The sequence below is a fragment of the Arachis ipaensis genome, chromosome B4 (genome assembly GCF_059453495.1).
Source record: "Arachis ipaensis isolate K30076 ecotype BB chromosome B4, ASM5945349v1, whole genome shotgun sequence".
Taxonomy (NCBI): Eukaryota; Viridiplantae; Streptophyta; class Magnoliopsida; order Fabales; family Fabaceae; genus Arachis; species Arachis ipaensis.
In genome coordinates this window covers 32,298,047-32,318,095 of record NC_142439.1, presented here as the reverse complement: position 1 = coordinate 32,318,095, position 20,049 = coordinate 32,298,047, and the positions used below count along the sequence as shown (strand labels likewise).

At 36.1% G+C, this 20,049-nt stretch overlaps 1 protein-coding gene across 1 annotated transcript; it reads left to right on the top strand.

Annotated features, from left to right (window-relative positions):
- The first annotated feature begins 15,822 nt into the window (after positions 1–15,822).
- LOC107639141 (LOB domain-containing protein 4) lies at positions 15,823–19,944 on the top strand. Its single transcript, XM_016342572.3, has 2 exons — positions 15,823–16,138; positions 18,967–19,944. The coding sequence occupies exons 1-2, from the start codon at positions 15,962–15,964 to the stop codon at positions 19,276–19,278; spliced, it is 489 nt and encodes a 162-aa protein (XP_016198058.1). The 5' UTR covers positions 15,823–15,961; the 3' UTR covers positions 19,279–19,944.
- Positions 19,945–20,049: the final 105 nt, after the last annotated feature.

The window sequence follows — 20,049 nt, the reverse complement described above, 5'->3', positions numbered from 1 at the left end:
CAGGAGACGAGGAGACCGCCAGGACTTTGGCGTCCTTCCTGTGTGTCAACCTCGACCTTGGAGCCGCGTCTCTTGCTGTTACCATGTTTACTATGGTAAGGCCGTGCTCGTTGTCCTCTGGCTCATGACGTCGCTTCACTGCGCGGGTTTTGTCCTCTCCCTCGCGATCGCGATCTTGTCTCCTCGGCTCCCTGATGAGGTGGGAGAATTCGGCCAGCTTCCTGTCCCGGATCGCTTGTTCTAGTGCGTCCTTCAAGTCAAAACAGTCATGTGTCTTGTTTCCATAGCCCTTATGATAATCACAATAGAGGATCTTGTTCCCCCCGGTTCTGTCCTTTAGAGGTCGTGGCTTCGACAGAATTCCCTTCTCAGCTATCTGCTGATAAACTTCTATGATGGGGACGGTGAGGGGGTGTAGTTGGTGAATTTCCCAACTCGGGGAAACGGCCTGGGTGTCTTGTCCGGCCCGCCGTCTCTGGCGTGCTCCTTTAGCCTTTCTCCGCTACCGTGCTGCCGAGGTTGATTGTAGGCGGGCTGCCACTTGTTGGCTGCCACGACTTGACTGACTTCGTCATCGTTGATATATTCCCTAGCCACACTCTGGATCTCTTGCATTGTCCACACCGGCTTCGTGGTGAGGTGCTTCCTGAAATCCTCATTCAGGAGCCCATTCGTCAAACACAGACTGCCCACCGAATCAGTTAGCCCGTCGATCTCCAAACATTCATCGTTGAACTGGTCCAAGTATTTTCTGGTCGGCTCGCCAGGCCTTTGTGTCACCCCGAGTAAGTTGATCGGGTGTTTCGCCTTCGCGATTCGGGTAGTGAATTGGGCCAAGAAAGCGCGGCTAATGTCCGAAACCTGGCAACAGAGCCTTGCGGGAGGCTGTTAAACCACCGTATTGCAGATCCCACCAGAGTGACCGGGAAGGTGTAACACCTTACTTCGTCGCCTACTCCCTCCAAGTTCATTCTAGCCTCGAAGGCTGTAAGATGCTCCTGGGGGTCTTGGGTTCCGTCGTACCTCATGTCCGTCGGCTTATCAAAGTGCTTTGGTAGCCAGACCTCGAGGACGGAACGATGAAATGGGGTTGCGCCCATTATCACGGGTCGCCGTGTTCTCCTCGGCCTTTCTCCGCCGTCTTCCCGGTCCCGCTCTGTGGCGCGTCTCCTTTCAGGATGAGTGTATATCACGAGGTCACGATGCCTTCTTGGGCATTCCTGTTCCTCCCATATGCTTTCAGATTCAGATCGTGGGCTAGGCGTGCATCGGGAGCGACTTCTCTGAGGAGTTCTTCCCCGTGTCACGGGAGAACGGGAATAGCTTGGTTCGGGAGTTCGTTGACGGTGTTCCTGATCTGCCAGCTGGCATTCCAGGTTCTGCATCCTGTGACGCAATTCCTGCATTATTCTGGCGCTATTGCTACCTGTTCCCCTAAAGGAGCGTCTCTCTTGAGATCGTGAAGACGGCTCGGGTCGTCGTAGAGGGGACCTCGTGTGCTCCCGGAAGGAAGCCACGGAGGCTTCCCGTCTGGGCTCGGCCCCGCAGCCTGGTTCTCTAGGACCCTGTACGACGTCCATTTAGGCGGTCCCTACAGACGACGCCAATGTACGATAGCTCGGGTACAGGACGGTTCGGGGGAGTCCTTCGGTTGGTAAGGTGGGGTTTCACCTAGTTCAGGGTTGCTGAGATGGAGCTGGAACAGCCGACTTCCCGATCTCTCTGTGTGGAGGGGGGTATCACCTGCAAAGACACTCCGACGCTCAAGTCAGTCAGGTGTGCAGGCGAGAAGTAAGTGCAGGGTGCTAGGGACGTACCTTGGAAAAGGGGTAGGACCCTCCCCATATATACCATGTTAGGAGTGAGTCCCGCGAGGGATGACCCACCTTCCTCGAAGCTTCCCAATACAGCTGTAGCAGTGAACTGTAAAGGACGCGTGTCTGGATCGGTTGTTGAGCGTCTCGCGCCCGCCCGTTCCGGTCAGGTGGCCTATGGGTCGGGTCGGCCCGCATAACACTTGGGCTGGGCTGTAACAATTAATTAGACACTAAATTTTAGATATCATAACTATCATCAATATATAATTGATGAAACGTTTGGTCAACACACAGTTATTGATGATCACTTGCTATATGTTTGCATGGTCTTGGACTTTGGACACCCAATATAAACTTACTTAGAAGAAAAGTAGAGATTTCTTTTGCTAAAACTAAAAGTGCATGCAAATGCATTTGTGTGTTCACATTATCTAGAGCAAATAAATAGGATTCTCAATTGTGGTTTGAACTAGTTAAATAATAGATTAAATGCAGGTATGCAGGTTAATATACAAACGGTTTATTTTTACTGATCAGCTGTTAGGTAATTAGATATATATATATATATATATATATATATATATATATATATATATATATATATATATATATATATATATATGAGTTAATAGTCAATTTCGTCCCCGAAAGTGTCATCGATCTCCATTTTCGTCCCCGAAAGTCAAAATTAATCAAAAACGTCCTCGAAAGATACCCGTGTTGATCACGTTCGTCCTTCCGTCTTCTCGGTTGATGAGATGGCAAACGGCCGCTTACGTGGCACGTTAACTGCCAAGCTGGCCAACGCCAGGGTGTAAGATGTTGTTGCTGACAAGATAAGTTATATTTAAGCCATCAAATTAGTCCTTCGAGTTTAGAAACCCTAATCCCAATTCGAACGATAAATACTTCGAGGTGATCACTTTCGGTGGCAGTAGAGGTAACTAGGAGGCGTAATCCCTGGCTGACTGTGTGGATGGAGAGAGGAGATGGTGGTTGTGGTGGCAGTTTGTCACATGCATCGCACGACAGTCATGGATCCAGTGTTTCGATGCGAAGGATGAGGGTGAATGCTCATGATGGATCATGTTTCTGTGGGCTGAAGACTGTGATTAAGAAATATGGGACAGCGGAGAATCCGAATAGATTGTTCCATGCATGTCCAAGGTACCGGGTGAGTGATGGTAAAGGAAGTTAAAGCTTTTTCATGTTCTTATCCTCTGTTGGGTGTTCTCTGATTTTTTTGTTTACTCCCATCTGAAATTGCAGAAGGGCAGTGATTGCAATTATTTTAAGTGGGTTGATAATGATGAATTTGAAGCAGTGGGTGTGTGTGGTACAAAGAAAGATGCAGGAGCTGATATGGAGTTGAAGGTGAGTATGATGAATGGAGGGTGAAGGTGGCATGAAAGTTGGGCACTGTGGAAGCTGAAGTTAGAGCTTTGAAACTGCTAATGATTTTGCTATTTGTAGTAGTTGTGATAATTTGTTGTTTCTTATGTACTTCTAAATGAACCCAGTTATCCTGTATGAACATGTAATGATGTATTGAAATTGTTGATTTGAATGGGAGTAGTTATTCGAAGATGGAAGCAATTTCCTGTCAAATGTGGATAATTTTATAAAGTTTGGCAACTAATTCTGTGTTTGCATGAATTATGTTGAGGCATAAACAAAATGAAGATAATAAGTAAGGTTAATAGTAACTTGTCATTGACGGCTAATTGTCACATTGTCTTAATAGAGAAATAGCATAACAAAGTCATAAGGTTCTTAACTGACAAATACATTGTCCATAGACTAAATTACCACACACAAAAGCAACAAACAGAATGTTGTTTCATACACAAAATGAGTCAACAACTAGACATTCCTAACAAATCAAACTTTATCATCAGTCTTCCTTGGAGCCTTGAAGCCTAGAGTAGGCACAAAGGTCATGAATTTTTCCAGCCACTTAGCAGTTCCAGAACTTGTCCCTTTAATGGTCTCATCAGAAACAGCCATAGATCCAGTTGCAATATGCTTAGGGGAGAAAATTAACCTTGCTTTTCTTTTGATCACTTGCAACTTAGGTGGCCTACCAATCAATTGATCTTGTATGATTCAGTAGCAAATGAGTTTGTTACATGATTAGGCTACATCCAAATTTTTTTAGGAGTGATGATAGATGATACTACCTTTAGGGGCTCCTGGGTTGGTGGGATGCATTCCGAGTCACTGCTGTCACTCTCTGAGTCAGCCTGAGTGGGTGATGGAAGTGAAGGCATAGGTGCCTCAGCTTCTGTACCAATGTCAGTATCAGTAGGGGCAGCATTTACTTAGGGTTCAGCACCTTGTGGAGCAGGGGTAACAACTGCCAATTGTAGCTGCATCTGCTTGGCATGTTCCTCAGCATCCACAGCCTTTTTCTTTGCGCACCCTCTTTTGTTGTGTCCAACCTCACCGCAGTACATGCACCGGATTGGGTTGTATTTTCTTTTCATTTTTGTCTTTGACCCACTAGGTTGTTCTTCTTTGTCCCTTCTTCGCTTCTTTGTTGGCCTCCCAGGTTTAGGCTTCACTGGGGGTGGGACTGGTGATGGATGTGGCGTTTTTTCCCATAGATCCTGCCCCTTAACCGGATTGACATTAAAACAGTAGGTACGCTTATACGCTTCCATCTTTAACCACTCATGGCAATATTCTTCAGGTCTCTTGTCATTCTTATCTTGTATTGCCGATATTGCATGCATACACGGCATTCCTATCAAGCCAAACAAATTGATACAGTAAATATAATATCATGAATGAAGACATTGTTAATTAAGTAAGGGAAGAAAGTTGTTACCTGTAAGTTGCCAAAACCTGCAGGTGCATGTGTGCTTGCCCAAGTCAACCACCATATTCGTCGGCCAGCCATGCACTTCGTACAACTCTTCTTTTTCATCACCAGGCCACTGAGGAGCCCAATGGCGGGACAGCACTGTCATAGCTTCCAACCTACTTTGCTGAACAGGAGGGAGAATTCCTTGGTAGTTCTGCAACTTCTTTCTGTTATCAACCATACTCTTCATGATGATTCTCCTAACTTCCTCAGCCAGGGTCAGGATAGGCTTACTCCTTTCGTGTTTGATCTTTGCATTGAATGACTCACAGGCATTGTTGTATATGTTATCCACTTTCGGAACCTCACTGAAATGCGCCTTCGTCCATGCCTCTTTTGGCCATTTATCAAGATACTGCCAAGCTTTCTCGTTGATCAACTTAACTCTCTTCATGTTTCTGTCAAATTCAGCTGTTGTCCTTGACCTTGCACATTCCTACACAAGGTCTTTTAACTCACAACTACCCCACTGTTTCGAGAAATTGCGCCACAAATACCACACGCAGAAGTGGTGGTGAACTCTTGGAAAAACTTCCTGAACAGCAGGGATTAAACCCTGCACGAAAAGACCAAACACGAAAAGATATTAAATCATTTTCGTCCTCAACATTGAATTCATTAAATCAAACTAGTCCTTCAAAGAATATTTAGTAAATCAAATTAGTCCTTTCAGAAATCATTACCTTCTGCATATCTGAGATGAAGCACCATTTGTGCTCTTTGTAGTCACCTAGATCACTGTGAAGCAGTTCAAGAAACCATTGCCAGTTATCCTTGTTTTCTACACTGACAATTGCATAGGCAATCACAAAGATGTGATTGTTAGCATCTTGTCCGCAAGCAGTAAGAATTTGTCCTCCGTGTAGTGTCTTCAAAAATGCGCCATCTAGTCCAATTAGAGGTCTACAACCTACCTTAAACCCCCGCTTGCAGGCATCAAGACACACATAGAACCGATCAAATAGTGGAGGACTCTCAGGCATTGGGATCACACCAACTTGCACTCTGGATCCTGGATTGCTAGTAAGTAACTCGTTTGCATAATCCCACACCAACCCATACTGGGCTATCTCATCACCCTCTACAATTTTCCTAGCAGCTTTTAGTGCCCTGGTGATGCATGTGCTATTGAGGTACACATTACACTTTCGGACAAACCAATCATACACCTCTCGATGCTTCATAGTTGGGCTTTCTAAGCTTAGGTACTAGCTTGCTAAGTGTCCAGGTTTGGGTTGCAGCCCTATTTTTCCTCTTTTTAGGACAGGTGTGATTATCAACTAGCGTTTTAATTTGCCAAGACAAGTCTTTACTGTTACAAGCACAATAAACCACCCATGGACAATCATCTGACTTACAAACAGCTCTAACCCTAACTCTATCATTCTTGGTAAATAATATATTTCTGCCCCACTGGATAGTGTAATCCCTAGTGGCTTGTATAAATTCAGCTTTTGATTTGAAAGTCATACTAACCTCAAACTTCAGGTTTCCAAATTTGGTTTTTTCATTATACTGGGGATAAACAGTAGGTGTCTCCTCATCAGAGTCTAACTCCTTCCCCGAATCCTCTGAATGCCATGAGTCAGGATCTGAGAAACTTCCAAGATCATCATCATCTTCGTCTGCATCTACCAAATCATAACATGAAAGACATTAAAATTTGGCCAAATGAAATATTAAAACAATAGCAATCCAGATTGAGAGCTTACCAGATTCAGAGCTTTCTTCATCTTCGAAACCCTCATAACTTGAGTCATCAGTGTCAATTTCTTTATCTGCTAGTCTAGACTTAGGAGGCCTATGCTTCTCCTTTGCTTCAGCTTGCTTTTGCTTTCTTTGTGAGCCTTTTCCACTGTCACTATCACTTTCACTGCTGTATAAACTGTCTCCTAGAACTTTTGGAGGCTTGTACAACTCATCTTCAGTACTCTCATACGAGTCATGAGAGTCAGAATCTTCATCCTGGATGGGACCTTCTCTTACAGTTCTTCCGCATATTGTTACTCTGCATGCACTGGTATTTCCTTTCTTCTTATTACTTTCTGGGTTTTTGGCTAGTTAAGAGGATGTTTTGGAATGATGTGGGACTGTCTTCCCCTGATTGTTAGTTTTGGTTTGTTGAGGGTGGAGTTTTGTTGACTGCAAGGGAGTCTTTATGGGCTGAGAGGTGGTCTTTAAGGCCTGATGTGTTGGTTTGGTGGGCTGAGAATAAGGCTTCTTGGGCTTACTGGGTCGTGAGGCTGGCTTCGTGGGCTGAGAATTGGGCTTACTAGGCTGAGCTTTGGGCCTACTGGGCTGTGAGGCTGCCTTAGTGGGCTCATAGGTTGGTTTCTTTGGCTGAGGGTCGTTCATTGTGAGAGTTTTCACAGGTTGGGAGTGGTGCATCTTGGTCTGGGAACTGAACTTCTTCTTCTTACTAGTTCCTGCTTCCAGAAGAGCTACACCTTCTCCTATGTTGTCCACTACACAGGGCTGTGAGATGCAGTCCTCAAAGTATAGGTTGATCAAATGGTGGTTCCTCCTACAATCCTTGCACATTGCAATCAAGTCAGCATCTGTCACCAACTTCTTCAACCCAGATGGAATTGGAACTCCAGGAACTTTCCACCAACAATTGCCAGCCTCAATGTATCCCAGCTCCTTATAGTAACCCCTAACAAAAAACACATCAAGTGTGTCTCCCTCAACACCCATCAATACCTCTGTGTTATCAGGTTCATAAACCATGTCTCCATCCTCACCCGTCCTAAACAACCCACCATGGTGAAAAACAAACGTCATGGGAGGACCCTCCATCTACAATAACAAACACCAAAACAGCATAAACAAACATGACCAGCAACAACTGTTCTGTATCAATCACCACCTAGTACACCCAGTTGGTACCAATCAACCTTTAACCTAAAAAAAAACATGCAACAGAACCATCACTAAATTCAAACATCACTGACTACTGTCACAGAGCCATACAAACTAACACAATCTCATACACGAAAATGCTAAAACAATACTAATAAACCCTAAATCAGACGAACACTAACACCACCATAGTAACAATACACCACATCACAGAATAAGTAAGAAATGATATTATGAGTTCCTTACCTCTCAATGTCTCAATGCCTTCTTTTACTAGCAATGCTGCTCCAGTATAACATCTACTCTGCATTCAACGGCCAAAGCCTTTCCACTGTAATCGTCTAGCAGCACTAACGATCCTTGTCAGGGTGGTACAGAGCTTCGGTTCCACACTTAGGGCATACCTTGTGGGAGACGACACCTTTTGGAGCGAAAGACAGAGCGATGGTTGATATGAGACAGGGGTAAGGCATCGCAACGTTTCAAAACCTCTTCAGAACACAATACGGCGACGTTTCAACGCTTCTGCCTCACTCAATCAAAACGACGTCGTCCTGCTTCACTGCCAACTTGGCAGTTAACGTGCCACGTAAGCGGCCGTTTGCCATCTCATCAACCGAGAAGACGGAAGGACGAACGTGATCAACACGGGTATCTTTCGAGGACGTTTTTGATTAATTTTGACTTTCGGGGACGAAAATGGAGATCGATGACACTTTCGGGGACAAAATTGACTATTAACACACACACACACACATATATATATATATATATATATATATATATATATATATATATATATATATTATTTTATATTAAAATTAAATTCTGTATGTCCTTTTCTATTTTTTTTCTTTTATTTCTTGTTATTTTGAAATGTTTTCTACTCACCTTTAAGATGATGAGACTTTTGTACTTAACAAAAACAACTTAATCTAAAAGAGATTATTACCCAATTTCTTATCCTTGCATTATATTAAGACTCCTTAATAAAACACTTATTTAGTTGTGAGAGAAAAGTGTGTGACAACAAAAGCGGCTGCCGGAACATCCTTATTAATCTCTGGGAATTGAATAATGTATGTGATTAATTGTGTTTCTCATTATATTCCTTTGATCTCCATCAAATCTGGGTGAGTGTGGATTTGGGTCGCTCCCTTTTTTGACTCTCACTTTTCTCGGTGAATGCATGTAAAGTAAAGTAATTACAATTTTTTTTTTTTGAAAGAAGTAAAGTAATTAATTAAAGTCCTCTTGTCTATATGATCTCTATTCTTAGCAAATCCATCAAAAAATAATAAATATTACAGTACTTCAAGCCAGATTCCACATTGTTTCCATAGTATAGTAATTAATTTCTGTATATTTCGCCTTGTTTCTGATCTTCTCTCATATACTTTACTTTTAGTTTTTCTCCTTATCTTGACTCACCCATGCATCTTTTACAAGGCTTATTACACAAAACTCTCAAATTAGATAGGAGCAAAGTCAAATAGCTGCTAGCAGTTTGTACACAAGCAAATAAAATAAAGAACAAAGGCATCCACATTAAGGCTAAGGTTAAGTAACTAGAACCGAATCTCTTTTCTTTTTTTCTTTTTTTTTTTTCAGAAATGGAAAAACTATCAAATTAACAAATAAATAAAAACTAACATTGTATTACTTAAATGGTAAACTTTCTTAATCAATAGTCTAAAATCCAAATATTATAGAATGAAAAACATGCATGGTTAATACTTAAAAGAGATAATAATATTTTGTCATTTTAAATGAGTAAAATCTTTAAATAATTATAAGTTTCATAGAAGTTAAAAGATCAAATAAATAATAAATGAAAGCCAACAACTTCTTAGTCAAGTAGTAAAGACAACTTGCAGCAGAGGCTTAGTTGGAGAGATAAATTATGTCTCTCTTAATATGCTGTATATATAGGTTTGAATCATGGCATATATCAAATAGTGAATGGAATTCTTAAGGTTACATTGAAAATAAGATACGACAAAATATTAAGAATAAGACATAAAATAAAAAATAGAGACATAAAAATTATTGTTCTTATATTTTAGTTGGTAATAAACAAAAAAAAATTATAAAAGTGTTGAGAATAAATTGTATGACTATAATTCAATCTATTATGTATCAAATAATTTATTAATGTTATTATATTAAAAAATTAATATAATAAAATCTTTGATTAAATTTAGATATTTATTATTATAACAGTGATTATAATAATGAAAGAAAAATTTTTTATAATTTAATATAAACTATTCTTGGTCATAGGATTATTAAGAAAGATATTAACAGTTCAGATAGATCAATATATATAATGGTCTTTATTGGATGAAAATTAATATATCTTATTTATTAAATTATATATATTGATGGTACATATAGAGATATGACCATTGAACGGACTTACTTTGAGAATTTTTAATAGTTATAATTACCGCATATTTGTCAATAGATGGTGCATATAGAGTTTTTTTGCCCTGCGACTATCATAGTAATTAGGGATAAGTACTTTTTTCGTACCCAAGGTCTGGGGTCAAAATCAATTTCGTCCTTAATCTTTTTTTGTTATTAAAATCATTCTCAACGTTACAAAACGTTATAAAATCGTCCTTTTCTATTTTTTTGGACCAAATTACCCTTAACTATTAATAAAAATAATATTAAAAAATAAAACCCCACCCCACCCACACCCAACATCTCTTCGTCTCTCCCCCCACCCCAAACCCACCCCCAATTTTCCTTCCTCCTACTCTCTGACTCTTAACCCCAAATCCCATCCCATCATCATCATCATCATCAGTTCCCATTCCCTAACCCCCTCACCCCATTTCCTCACCCGTAACTCCCACCCCCTCACCCCCTCACCGTAACCCCACCCCCTCATGTTGTCGTTTGGGCTGCTTCGGAGGTGCACCCGCCGCCGCCCCTGTGTCCAGCCCGCCGCCGCAAGCTTGCATGGAGGTATTGCCACTGCCGTCCAGCTCCCGACTCTCCGTCGCTGCCTCTGCTTTTCTGCTTTTGCTTTCTGCCTTCTACTTCTACTTCTGCTTCTATTTTTGTTTTTGTTGTTACTTCACCATTGTTGATTCACCCTTCACAATTGTTGTTGTTAATTTATTATTGGTGATACTGATTTTGATTATAGTAAATTAGTAATTGCTTCTTATTATAGTAATTGCATGATGATGATTTGGCTATGGTGGCAGTGGTGATGATGGTGAGGAAAGGGAGAATGAGGAGGTGCGAAGGAAAAGAGGTGATGGTGAAGAGTAGAAGAAGATTGGCCAAGGCTTCCTTTTCTTTCTCTGTTCTTCGCTCTTCCTATTTTTTTTTTTTTTGTCTTTTTTTAATTTTTAAAGAACATATACATGATTGATGATGGATTGTTGCTAATTTTGTGATTGATGTTGTTGCTGAATTTTTTATTTATTTTGTGATTAGGGATAAATGATGAGGGAGAGTAAGAGTTTTGGGGAGGGAGGGAGAGAGAAAGAGGCTTGGTGATGAAGAAGATGGTAAGAGGTTTGGTGATGAAGAAGAAAATTGGGGGTTACTGGGTTAGTGGTGATGAAGAAAGGGGTGAGGGGGTGAGAGGGGTGGGGGTTACGGTTAGGGGTGGCAAACGGGCCTAAACCCGCCGGGCCGGCCCGCGTAACCCGCCAAAAAAGGTGGGCCGGGCTGGAAAATTGGGACCGCCAAATAGCAAAAGCCCGCTTAACCCGCACCGCTAAAACCGCTGGTTTTGGCGGGCTTTGGCGGGGCGGGGCGGGCTTCCCCGCCGAGCTTAGTCTTTTTTTAGCAAGGGGTATTTTTATAATTTTTTTTACCAAAACCCAACTTCCCCAACCCAACTTACAAGAGAATGAAGATGAAAATTGGGTGTTTTAGATTATGTTTGTTTTGTTTTAGAGATAATATTGTTAATTATGTTTTGGATTATGTTTATTTTGCTTTGGAAACAATATTTATAATTACAAAGACTTTAATGTTTGTGAATACAAAAATTATAATTTGTTTATACTTTTAGAAATTATAATAGTTAAAAGTAAAAAACAAAAGAGATTTTTTTTATATCTTTATATATATTATTTAATAGTTAAAAGTAAAAAAAAAAAAAGAGGATATTTGGCGGGCTTAGCCCGCCGGCCCGCCAGCCCGCCGTTAGGCGGGGCGGGCTAGGATTCTGGGACCGCCTCACTAGGCGGGGCGGGGCGGGCCAGCCCGCCAAATGGCGGGCTTCTGGCGGGGCGGGCTTCCCCGCTTGCCACCCCTAGTTACGGTGAGGGGGTGAGGGGTGGGGGTTACGGTGAGGGAGTTGGGGGGGTTAGGTTTTGTTTTTAATTTTTTAATTATTTTTATTATTTAATAAGGGTAATTTGGTAAAAAAAATAAAATTGAAGTAGAAAAAGACGATTTTATAATGTTTTGTAACGTTGAGGATGATTTTAATAAGAAAAAAAGGTCGGGGACAATTTTGATTTTGACGCCAGACCTTGGGGACGAAAAAAGTACTTATCCCTAGTAATTAACAATGTATTTATTATACTTTGATTCCGGACACCTAATACCTTAGGGTGCTAGTTGAATGGATATTAGTATAATTTAATAAATACTTGTAAAATTAGTGATTAGTCAATTAAAAGTTCATCAACTCTCGATAAAGAATTTGAGCTCTATGATTATAATGACTGAGATTAATAAAATCTTGACCAAGGAGATTGAATGAATGAAGAAATGCGTATTTTAGGTCATTCACAGTTTATTATAATAATAGTAACAAGTTAGAGTTTGACAATTAAATCATTCTCTAAATATAAAAGGTTAACCAAGAGTGAAAAGATGGAAGCAATTATACTTTTGCTTCTTCTTTTTCTTTTTCATTCACGGGTCGTCGAGGAGTGTTGCTAGACGCCAACCTTGATTAGTAAATTTAGTTTGACTAATTAACTATTCGCATAGTGTTGAACCTATGGAGTAACACACTAACGAGTATTCTAATCTTTGTTGTAGAATTATTTAATTATTATTTTAATTTTATAAAATAAATAATTATATTAATTCAAATAGAATATTATTACTTAGCACCAAGAATATAACAATCAATTAATCTCTACGTACAAATCATTTAACCAAGCAAGTCAAACAAGTTATTTACACTTACAGTCTTGCTGCACGTTCTTCTTCTTCTCCTCCTCCTTCTTCTTTTTCTTCGTCACTCCTTTGTCTTCTTCTTCTTCTCCTTTTTTTCGTTGATTTTTCTCTTTTATTATTGTCGTTACCACCACCATCACCTCTTCCTCCTCCTCATCTTCCTCTTTCTTTTCTTATTGGACTTTCTTCTCCTCCTTCCTTTTCCTCCTTCTCCTCCATCATCTTCATTATAATGATCATCATTGTTATAATCATCGTCGTCTTCTTCTTATACGTATTGTCGTTATCGTTATCGTCGTTATTGTTATCGTTATCATAGAATTTTTGCTATATTGATGACGTTACCTGATCCAAAATTTTTGCCATAGAATTTTCTCAAGTTTCTTCTTATTTTATTCTCTTAACAAGAATAAAAAAAAAAGAAATTAAATAAAAAAATATATAATGCTACAAAATTACTTGAAAAAGAATAAATCTGCATTCATTCAACTAAAAGAAAGAAAGAAATAAGAAAAAAAAAAAAGAAGAAGAAAAAATGCAGCATTAAAGAAAATATTTTTGTGTATTTATAGCAAATTTTGGTGTAAAACTAAGACATTTTTGTATATTGTTAAGAAATTTCGGTGTATTGTATTGACAAGTTCTGCATAATTCAAAACTCTTCCCTTTCCTCCTCTTCATCTTTTGTTGCTTCTTCTTTTTCTTTTTCATCATCATCATCATCATCTTTTTTTTTTATTTATCTTTTCCTTCTATTTTACCTTCTCACATTTCTTCTTGTTTTACTCTGTTAACAAGAATAAAAACAAAAAAATCAAACAAAGAAGAAGAAAAAATACATAATGCTGCAAAATTACTTGAAAGGGGATGAACTTACATTCATTCAATTAAAAGAAAGAAAACAATAAGAAAAAAAAGAAGAAAAAAATGCTGCATTAAAAAAATATTTTTGTGTATTTGTAGCAAATTTTGGTGTAAAACTAAGACATTTATGTGTATTGTTAAATATTCTCGGTATATTTGTACTGATAAATTCTGCATAATTCAAAACTCTTTCTCTTCCTCCTCAGATCTTCTGCTGCTTCTTCCTCTTCTTTTTCATCATCATCATTATTTTTATTTTTTTTTTCTTATTTATCTTTTTCTTCTTATTTTATCTTCTCAAGTTTCTTCTTGTTTTACTCTCTTAACAAGAATAAAAACAAAAAAAATCAAATAAAGAAAAAGAAAAAAATACATAATGCTACAAAATTATTTAGAAGAGGATGAATCTATATTCATTCAACTAAAAGTAAGAAAAATAAAAAAAAGAAGAAAAAATACAGCATTAAAGAATATTTTTGTGTATTTGTAGCAAATTTTAGTGCAAAACAAAGACATTTATGTGTATTGTTAAGAATTTTCGGTGTATTTGTACTGATAAGTTTTGCATAATTTAAAGCTCTTTTTCTTCTTCTTCTATTTTCTCATAATTCTTCTTGGGTAAAAAAATTAAACAAAGAAAAAAATACATAATGTTGCAAAATTAATAGAAAGAGAATGACGAAAAAAATGCAGCAACAATAGCAGTAATAAAAAACGACGAAGAGGTGAAACACTTGAAGAAAAAGAAGAAGAAACGCGAAGAAAAAGAAGGAGGAATGCAAAGAAGGAGGAGGAGGAATGCGGGATACAAACGTTGGAGGAGGAACGACGTGATTTCACGCGCGGGTTATGTGAGTGGATTTTGTTGACTTAGGGTTAAATTGTTTGAACTTGTTTGCTAAAAAGGCTTGTATGTGTAGCAAGACTGTATAATAATAATATGATAATTGAGAATATTAAATGAAAATCAGAAATAATTAGTTATTCTATTTTTAGATTTAAATTTTAAATTTGGATGAGATCATAACCGATTTTGTTTCAAATGGAATTGTGATATGATATGATTCATAAGATTTCAATTTGAAATACGATAAGATATGATTCAGTTTTGAAATCAATAACAAATATGATACTATATATATGTATGACAAGAGTAGAAGAAATACACTAACACACAAAAATTTTTATTCCTTTATCTCTACATACCCAAAGATATGTGAGTCTAATTGTTAGAGAATAATTTGTTGATTTGTAACGAGTTGCGTGCAAGAAGTTTCTTAATTCAGATAAGATATCAGTTGATCAAAGAGTTGACAGTAAAGATTAGTCTCGATGTGAATACGCATAGCACCTTCTGTACCATCGAAGGAAAAAATTTGTTTTTACTAGCGTACTCAGATATTTAGACCTGACATATTAGAATAAAATTTAAGCACAAAATAGATTTTTAGGATTACTTTCTTTTCTTCTGCTGCGTGTTATGAACACATAGAAAGTCCAATTTACTCTCCTTTTTTCATATAAAAATTTGAGCAGAAAAATATAATGATAAAAAATATAATTATGAAATTTTGATATGAATAATAAAAAAAATAAGTTGTGTTTTTTATTAGTGTCTCTGTCCCGGTCAAAAAAGTCATAAAATACACTAATTTAGTATCTTTGGACACAATATTTTTATCAATATATCATATGCTAAACATGATTTTGTGTCTTTATATCTCTGTTTTAGTCTCTGTCTCCATATGTGTGAATGTATAATGTGGATGAATTGTGGTGTTGTAATGCTTAAAGTCAGAGACTGCTAAATTTATCCGACAAAAAAAAAGTAAAAATTATTTGAATTAATTTAGTGATTAACTCATTAATCTACTTAAATAAATGTCGTTGGTTTAAATTCTATCTTGTGTATGTAATAAATTATTAATTAATAACAAATTTTTAAATATAATTATAATTTATAACGAATTAATTTTTAATTTGTCATATAAAAAAAATTTAAGAGTTTAAATGATATGTTAGTTATAAAATTTCTTTATATCGTTAGGTTATTATATATATCAACGAACCGGAGAGATTAGTCCAACAATCTTAGAATACCGGTCGAATGTAAAAATAAATAATTAAAAAATAAAAGAAGGAAACATGAATACATGATTGGACCCACATAAATGTCCAACAATCTTAAGTTATAGCTTTTGGCCTTTCCTTTGGTTATATAATGAAAGGGCATTCTTCACCCCTACTAGTCCCTACAACTACCACACGCCCTCTCTTATTTGTGTCTCTTTCTCATTCTCCTTCTTTTCTTGACTCCCAATACATTATTTCTTCTTCTTTTTCTTCATTAACTTAAGGCCGTACATTTTTCATTTATAGTTTCGATATGAAAGAGGGTGGTAGGAAGCAGGGTTCAGCCTCACCTTGTGCTGCATGCAAGCTTCTCCGCCGAAGGTGCGCCGTGGATTGCGTCTTTGCGCCGTATTTCCCGGCCGACGAGCCTCACAAGTTTGCAAATGTGCATAAGGTCTTTGGTGCCAGCAATGTCAACAAGATGCTTCAGGTTTCTTCTTCAATTCATCATCATCTTTAACCATTATTATTTCCCCATGCATTTTTTTATTTTATTTTTTATTTTTACTATTGTTGAGGCTTGAGGAACATTATTGTTGTAGGATCACTCACTAGTGGTTATTATAATATAGTTTTTCAACAAATGATATGCTAATAGCATTTGTAAAGAATTTAATTTAAAAGGAACTGAATAATATTTTTATGTATTTATTTTGTTTTATATATTCAGGGGATTGGTAGATTATCACTCATCCGTCGTTATAACACTAGTAATGACTTATATGAAAGTTGAAGATAGACTAACGCAGAATTTAACTAACTTATGCTTTTTTCATATATTTTAAGAGTAATAATATAATTTTTTTTAATATATTTAATACATTAAAATAAAAATATTTTTTTTAATATTTTTTGATAAAGCATTTTTCTTGTAATACTTTTAAAATGTACTTTCAATACACAAGTTAGTAAGACTCTTGAAATAATAGACTTCTTCACCCTATTTGGATAAAGAACAGCAAATAAGACAGGTAAATGAAAAAGGAAGCCAGTCACATAATGATACTTATTAAAATATTTTTTTAAATATTTTTTTAACAATTAAAATTTAACATATATAATCAATTAAATCAAATTATTTTTATCAAAATTAGACCGGACAAATTGATTTAACTAAAAAGTCAGTAAACCAAATTTTGAATCGATCTAAATTATTTTTTTTTATAAAAAATGTTTACAATACTTCTATTATAGAAAATGACTAAAATACTTCTACTACATATTTTTTGAGAATTCTAAACATTTTCTTTTCTCTATGCTGTGATAGGTTAGGATTTAGGATTTAGAATTTTTAAAATATATATATAAAAATAAAAATATTTTAGTCAATTTTTATAACAAGAGTATTGTAGTCAATTTCTATAAAAAAGAATATTAATTTAGATCGATTCAAATTTTGGTTTATCGATTTTTCGGTCAATTAATTTGTCTGGTTTAATTTTGACAAAAATAACATAGTTTAATCGATATTTACATACTTGTTTTAACTTTGTTACTTTGTTAGTATTAAATGGAATATAAATTTATTCTGAGTAACATCCATTTTATTTTACGATAATAAAGTCTAAAGTAGAACATGACTTTATCTTTTTTAATAATGTTTTATATATTATATTTGTGAATATTTTTTTATTTTTTTCCCTTTTGATAAAAATTGAAAGAAAATATAAAAAATATAGTAATTATTATTTTTTCTTTAGCGTTAGCTAGGATTTTGACTTTTTTGAGTTATTGGTAAAAAATATTTCGGAGTTAGCCAAAACCACATACCATATATATGACTTTTTTTTCTTTTTTAGTAGCACTTGAAAAATTAGAAAAGCCAAAGAAAATTAGGCGTTCGGCGCATTGAAATCTCACGGTACGTCCTTATCTATTTGTCCCACATCTTTTGGTCTGCCATGTGGTTCGTATAAAATATATAATTACAAAGAATTTAAAAAAGAAAAAAAGAAAAGAAAGGAGAGAGAACCAATACTTTGACAAGGTTTGTGCTTATCTTTGTTTAATTATTGTATATTTGAAATATTTAGCGTAAATGTCCTTTTCAGTTTTTATCGTTTATTTTTGTTCAAACGACAACACGTTTCTCTGTAATTTAAAAATCTTTAATTGATTTTTGATTATTTAAGTAATTAATTTAAATGGTCACTGGATTAAGTGATCATAAACCCCAATAACAATTTACTATTTATATGAGCCACTTAAATAATTTTTTGAATTGTTAGAAATGATCAAAATGACATTTATTCAAAAAAATAATATTAGAAAGACAAAAAAAATTGTCAAAATTTATTTTATCTAATTTTTATTAAATAAATTTTGATTATTTTTTACTATTTTTTTTAATTATCAAACATCTTCGGATTCCAAATATGTATTTGAAGTTTGTTTAATTTCCTATCATATGGTTGCCGGTTGGGGTGACCCAATTAGAGTCCCTTAACGTGATTTTGGCATCCAGATTCAATGTCAAGCACCAAGTGTTAACAAGCAACGCGATTTTGAGAACAATATCTTCACTTTCTAACAATATTTAAAAAAAAAAAAAAAAGAGGGAGGTTTGAAGCTAACAAATTCTGCTTCTGCGCCACGTGAAGCTGTCTGCTTGGTGCCCATTTTTCTAATGAAGCAAAGAAAATGAATTGCTTATTTCTTTGTCAAAGTCCTTAGCTTTTGGTTAACGAAAGATATGTGAACACGCATTAAGTTGATGTAATGTAGTTAAGGAGTTTAATTTTATTATGCTGTTCTAATATAGAACACGTTGTTTATGTAGGTTATCATATATTTAGACTTGACTGACTCAATTTTTTAAGCGCCAGCTTTATATTATAAGTCTTATATTTTTTAAGATTATAATTTTTAGATAATTTTTAAGCATGAGACATTTCTCATTTCTTGAACTAACTTTTAGAATTGAATTAATCCTGTTAAATTTTAATTCTAATATATTCGATTTAATATATCACTTATGTACAAATGTTCATTTTTCAAATAATTGTTTTTAAGTGTAAAAAATATATTATAAATTATAAATCTCTCAAGAATGCTACTTTTAAATAACTTAGTGTAAGATATCTCTCATTCTTGAACTAACTTTAATGTTGAGTTAGACCTATTCAACCTAGATTCTAATACTCTATAATAGAGACTAAAATGTAATAAGAAATTTACAAAAAGTAACACAAACATTTGGCAACATACAAAGTTTAATGCATGAGAATTTAAAAATAACAAAGTTAGAGATTTTTGCAGGAGCTACCAGAGCATCAGAGAGGAGATGCAGTGAGCAGCATGGTGTATGAGGCAAATGCAAGAGTGAGGGACCCTGTTTATGGCTGTGTGGGAGCCATCTCTTCTCTTCAACAACAAATTGATGCGTTGCAAATCCAATTGGCTGTGGCTCAGGCTGAGGCTGTGCATCTCAGGGTGCGCCAGACTGCATCCTCCTCTTACTGGACCCAACCCCAAAGCCCAACCAATAGTGCCTCCCCACCCTCCAAGCCCATTTTTGACATCGACATGGGCCTTGACCATACCTCTTATGCAGATTCTATGTGGTCATGATATTATAGTCAAATAAGTTTTCAACTTCTCTAAAATTTGTGATTTTAGTTGATTTTTGTAAAAAATATTTGATTTTAGTTGTAGTTTGCTTTGGTTAAATGCTGATATGATAAAGTTAAATGTTTTAACTTATCTTACAATGTCAGCAATTGACGAAGATAAACTATGACCACTAAAATCAGAGAAAGAATCTTACAAAAATTAAAACTCAAAGTAACAAATCTTTATAAGATTGAAAACTTAATAATTATATCGGTTTCTTTAGACTAAGAAAATATATTAGTTCCTAGAAAAAAATACAAAAAGAGAAGAAAACAAGGCATTATTTTCTTTTTTAAAGTAGTGCCTTGTTAACTTTAGTAGGGTAGAAGAATCGAACTTTAGAAGCATTGGTGGTGATTGAAGGAGCTGCGGTGGAGATCTTTCGCCCGCTTGATTACTTTTGGTTTGCAAAAATAGGGTTTTCATTGGCATTTTGGTGTAAATATGTGGCTTATTATTAGTTATTACTATCACATGAAGGGAAGCTGCGCTTATGGTTGGATTGTGGACTTATTTCTTTGATTATGGCAAAAGGTGTTGTAATGGAGCTCTCTATGTTGTTCTTAAGTATTGGTATGATTTGGTCTTTTGTAGTTAAATATATGGAAGATGAACTTATTGGCATTACTTAGGTTTTCATAAGTAGTGCTTGCTTCTTTGTAATTTTTAGTATTGCCATATACTACAATATGAAGAATTCCAAGTTGGCTATTAATTTTTAGTTAAAGT

Coding starts and splice junctions, on each gene's coding strand:
- LOC107639141 (XM_016342572.3), top strand. CDS start 15,962: ATGAAAGAGGGTGGTAGGAAGCAGGGTTCAGCCTCACCTTGTGCTGCA. Junction 16,139..18,966: donor ATGTCAACAAGATGCTTCAG/GTTTCTTCTTCA, acceptor AGATTTTTGCAG/GAGCTACCAGAGCATCAGAG.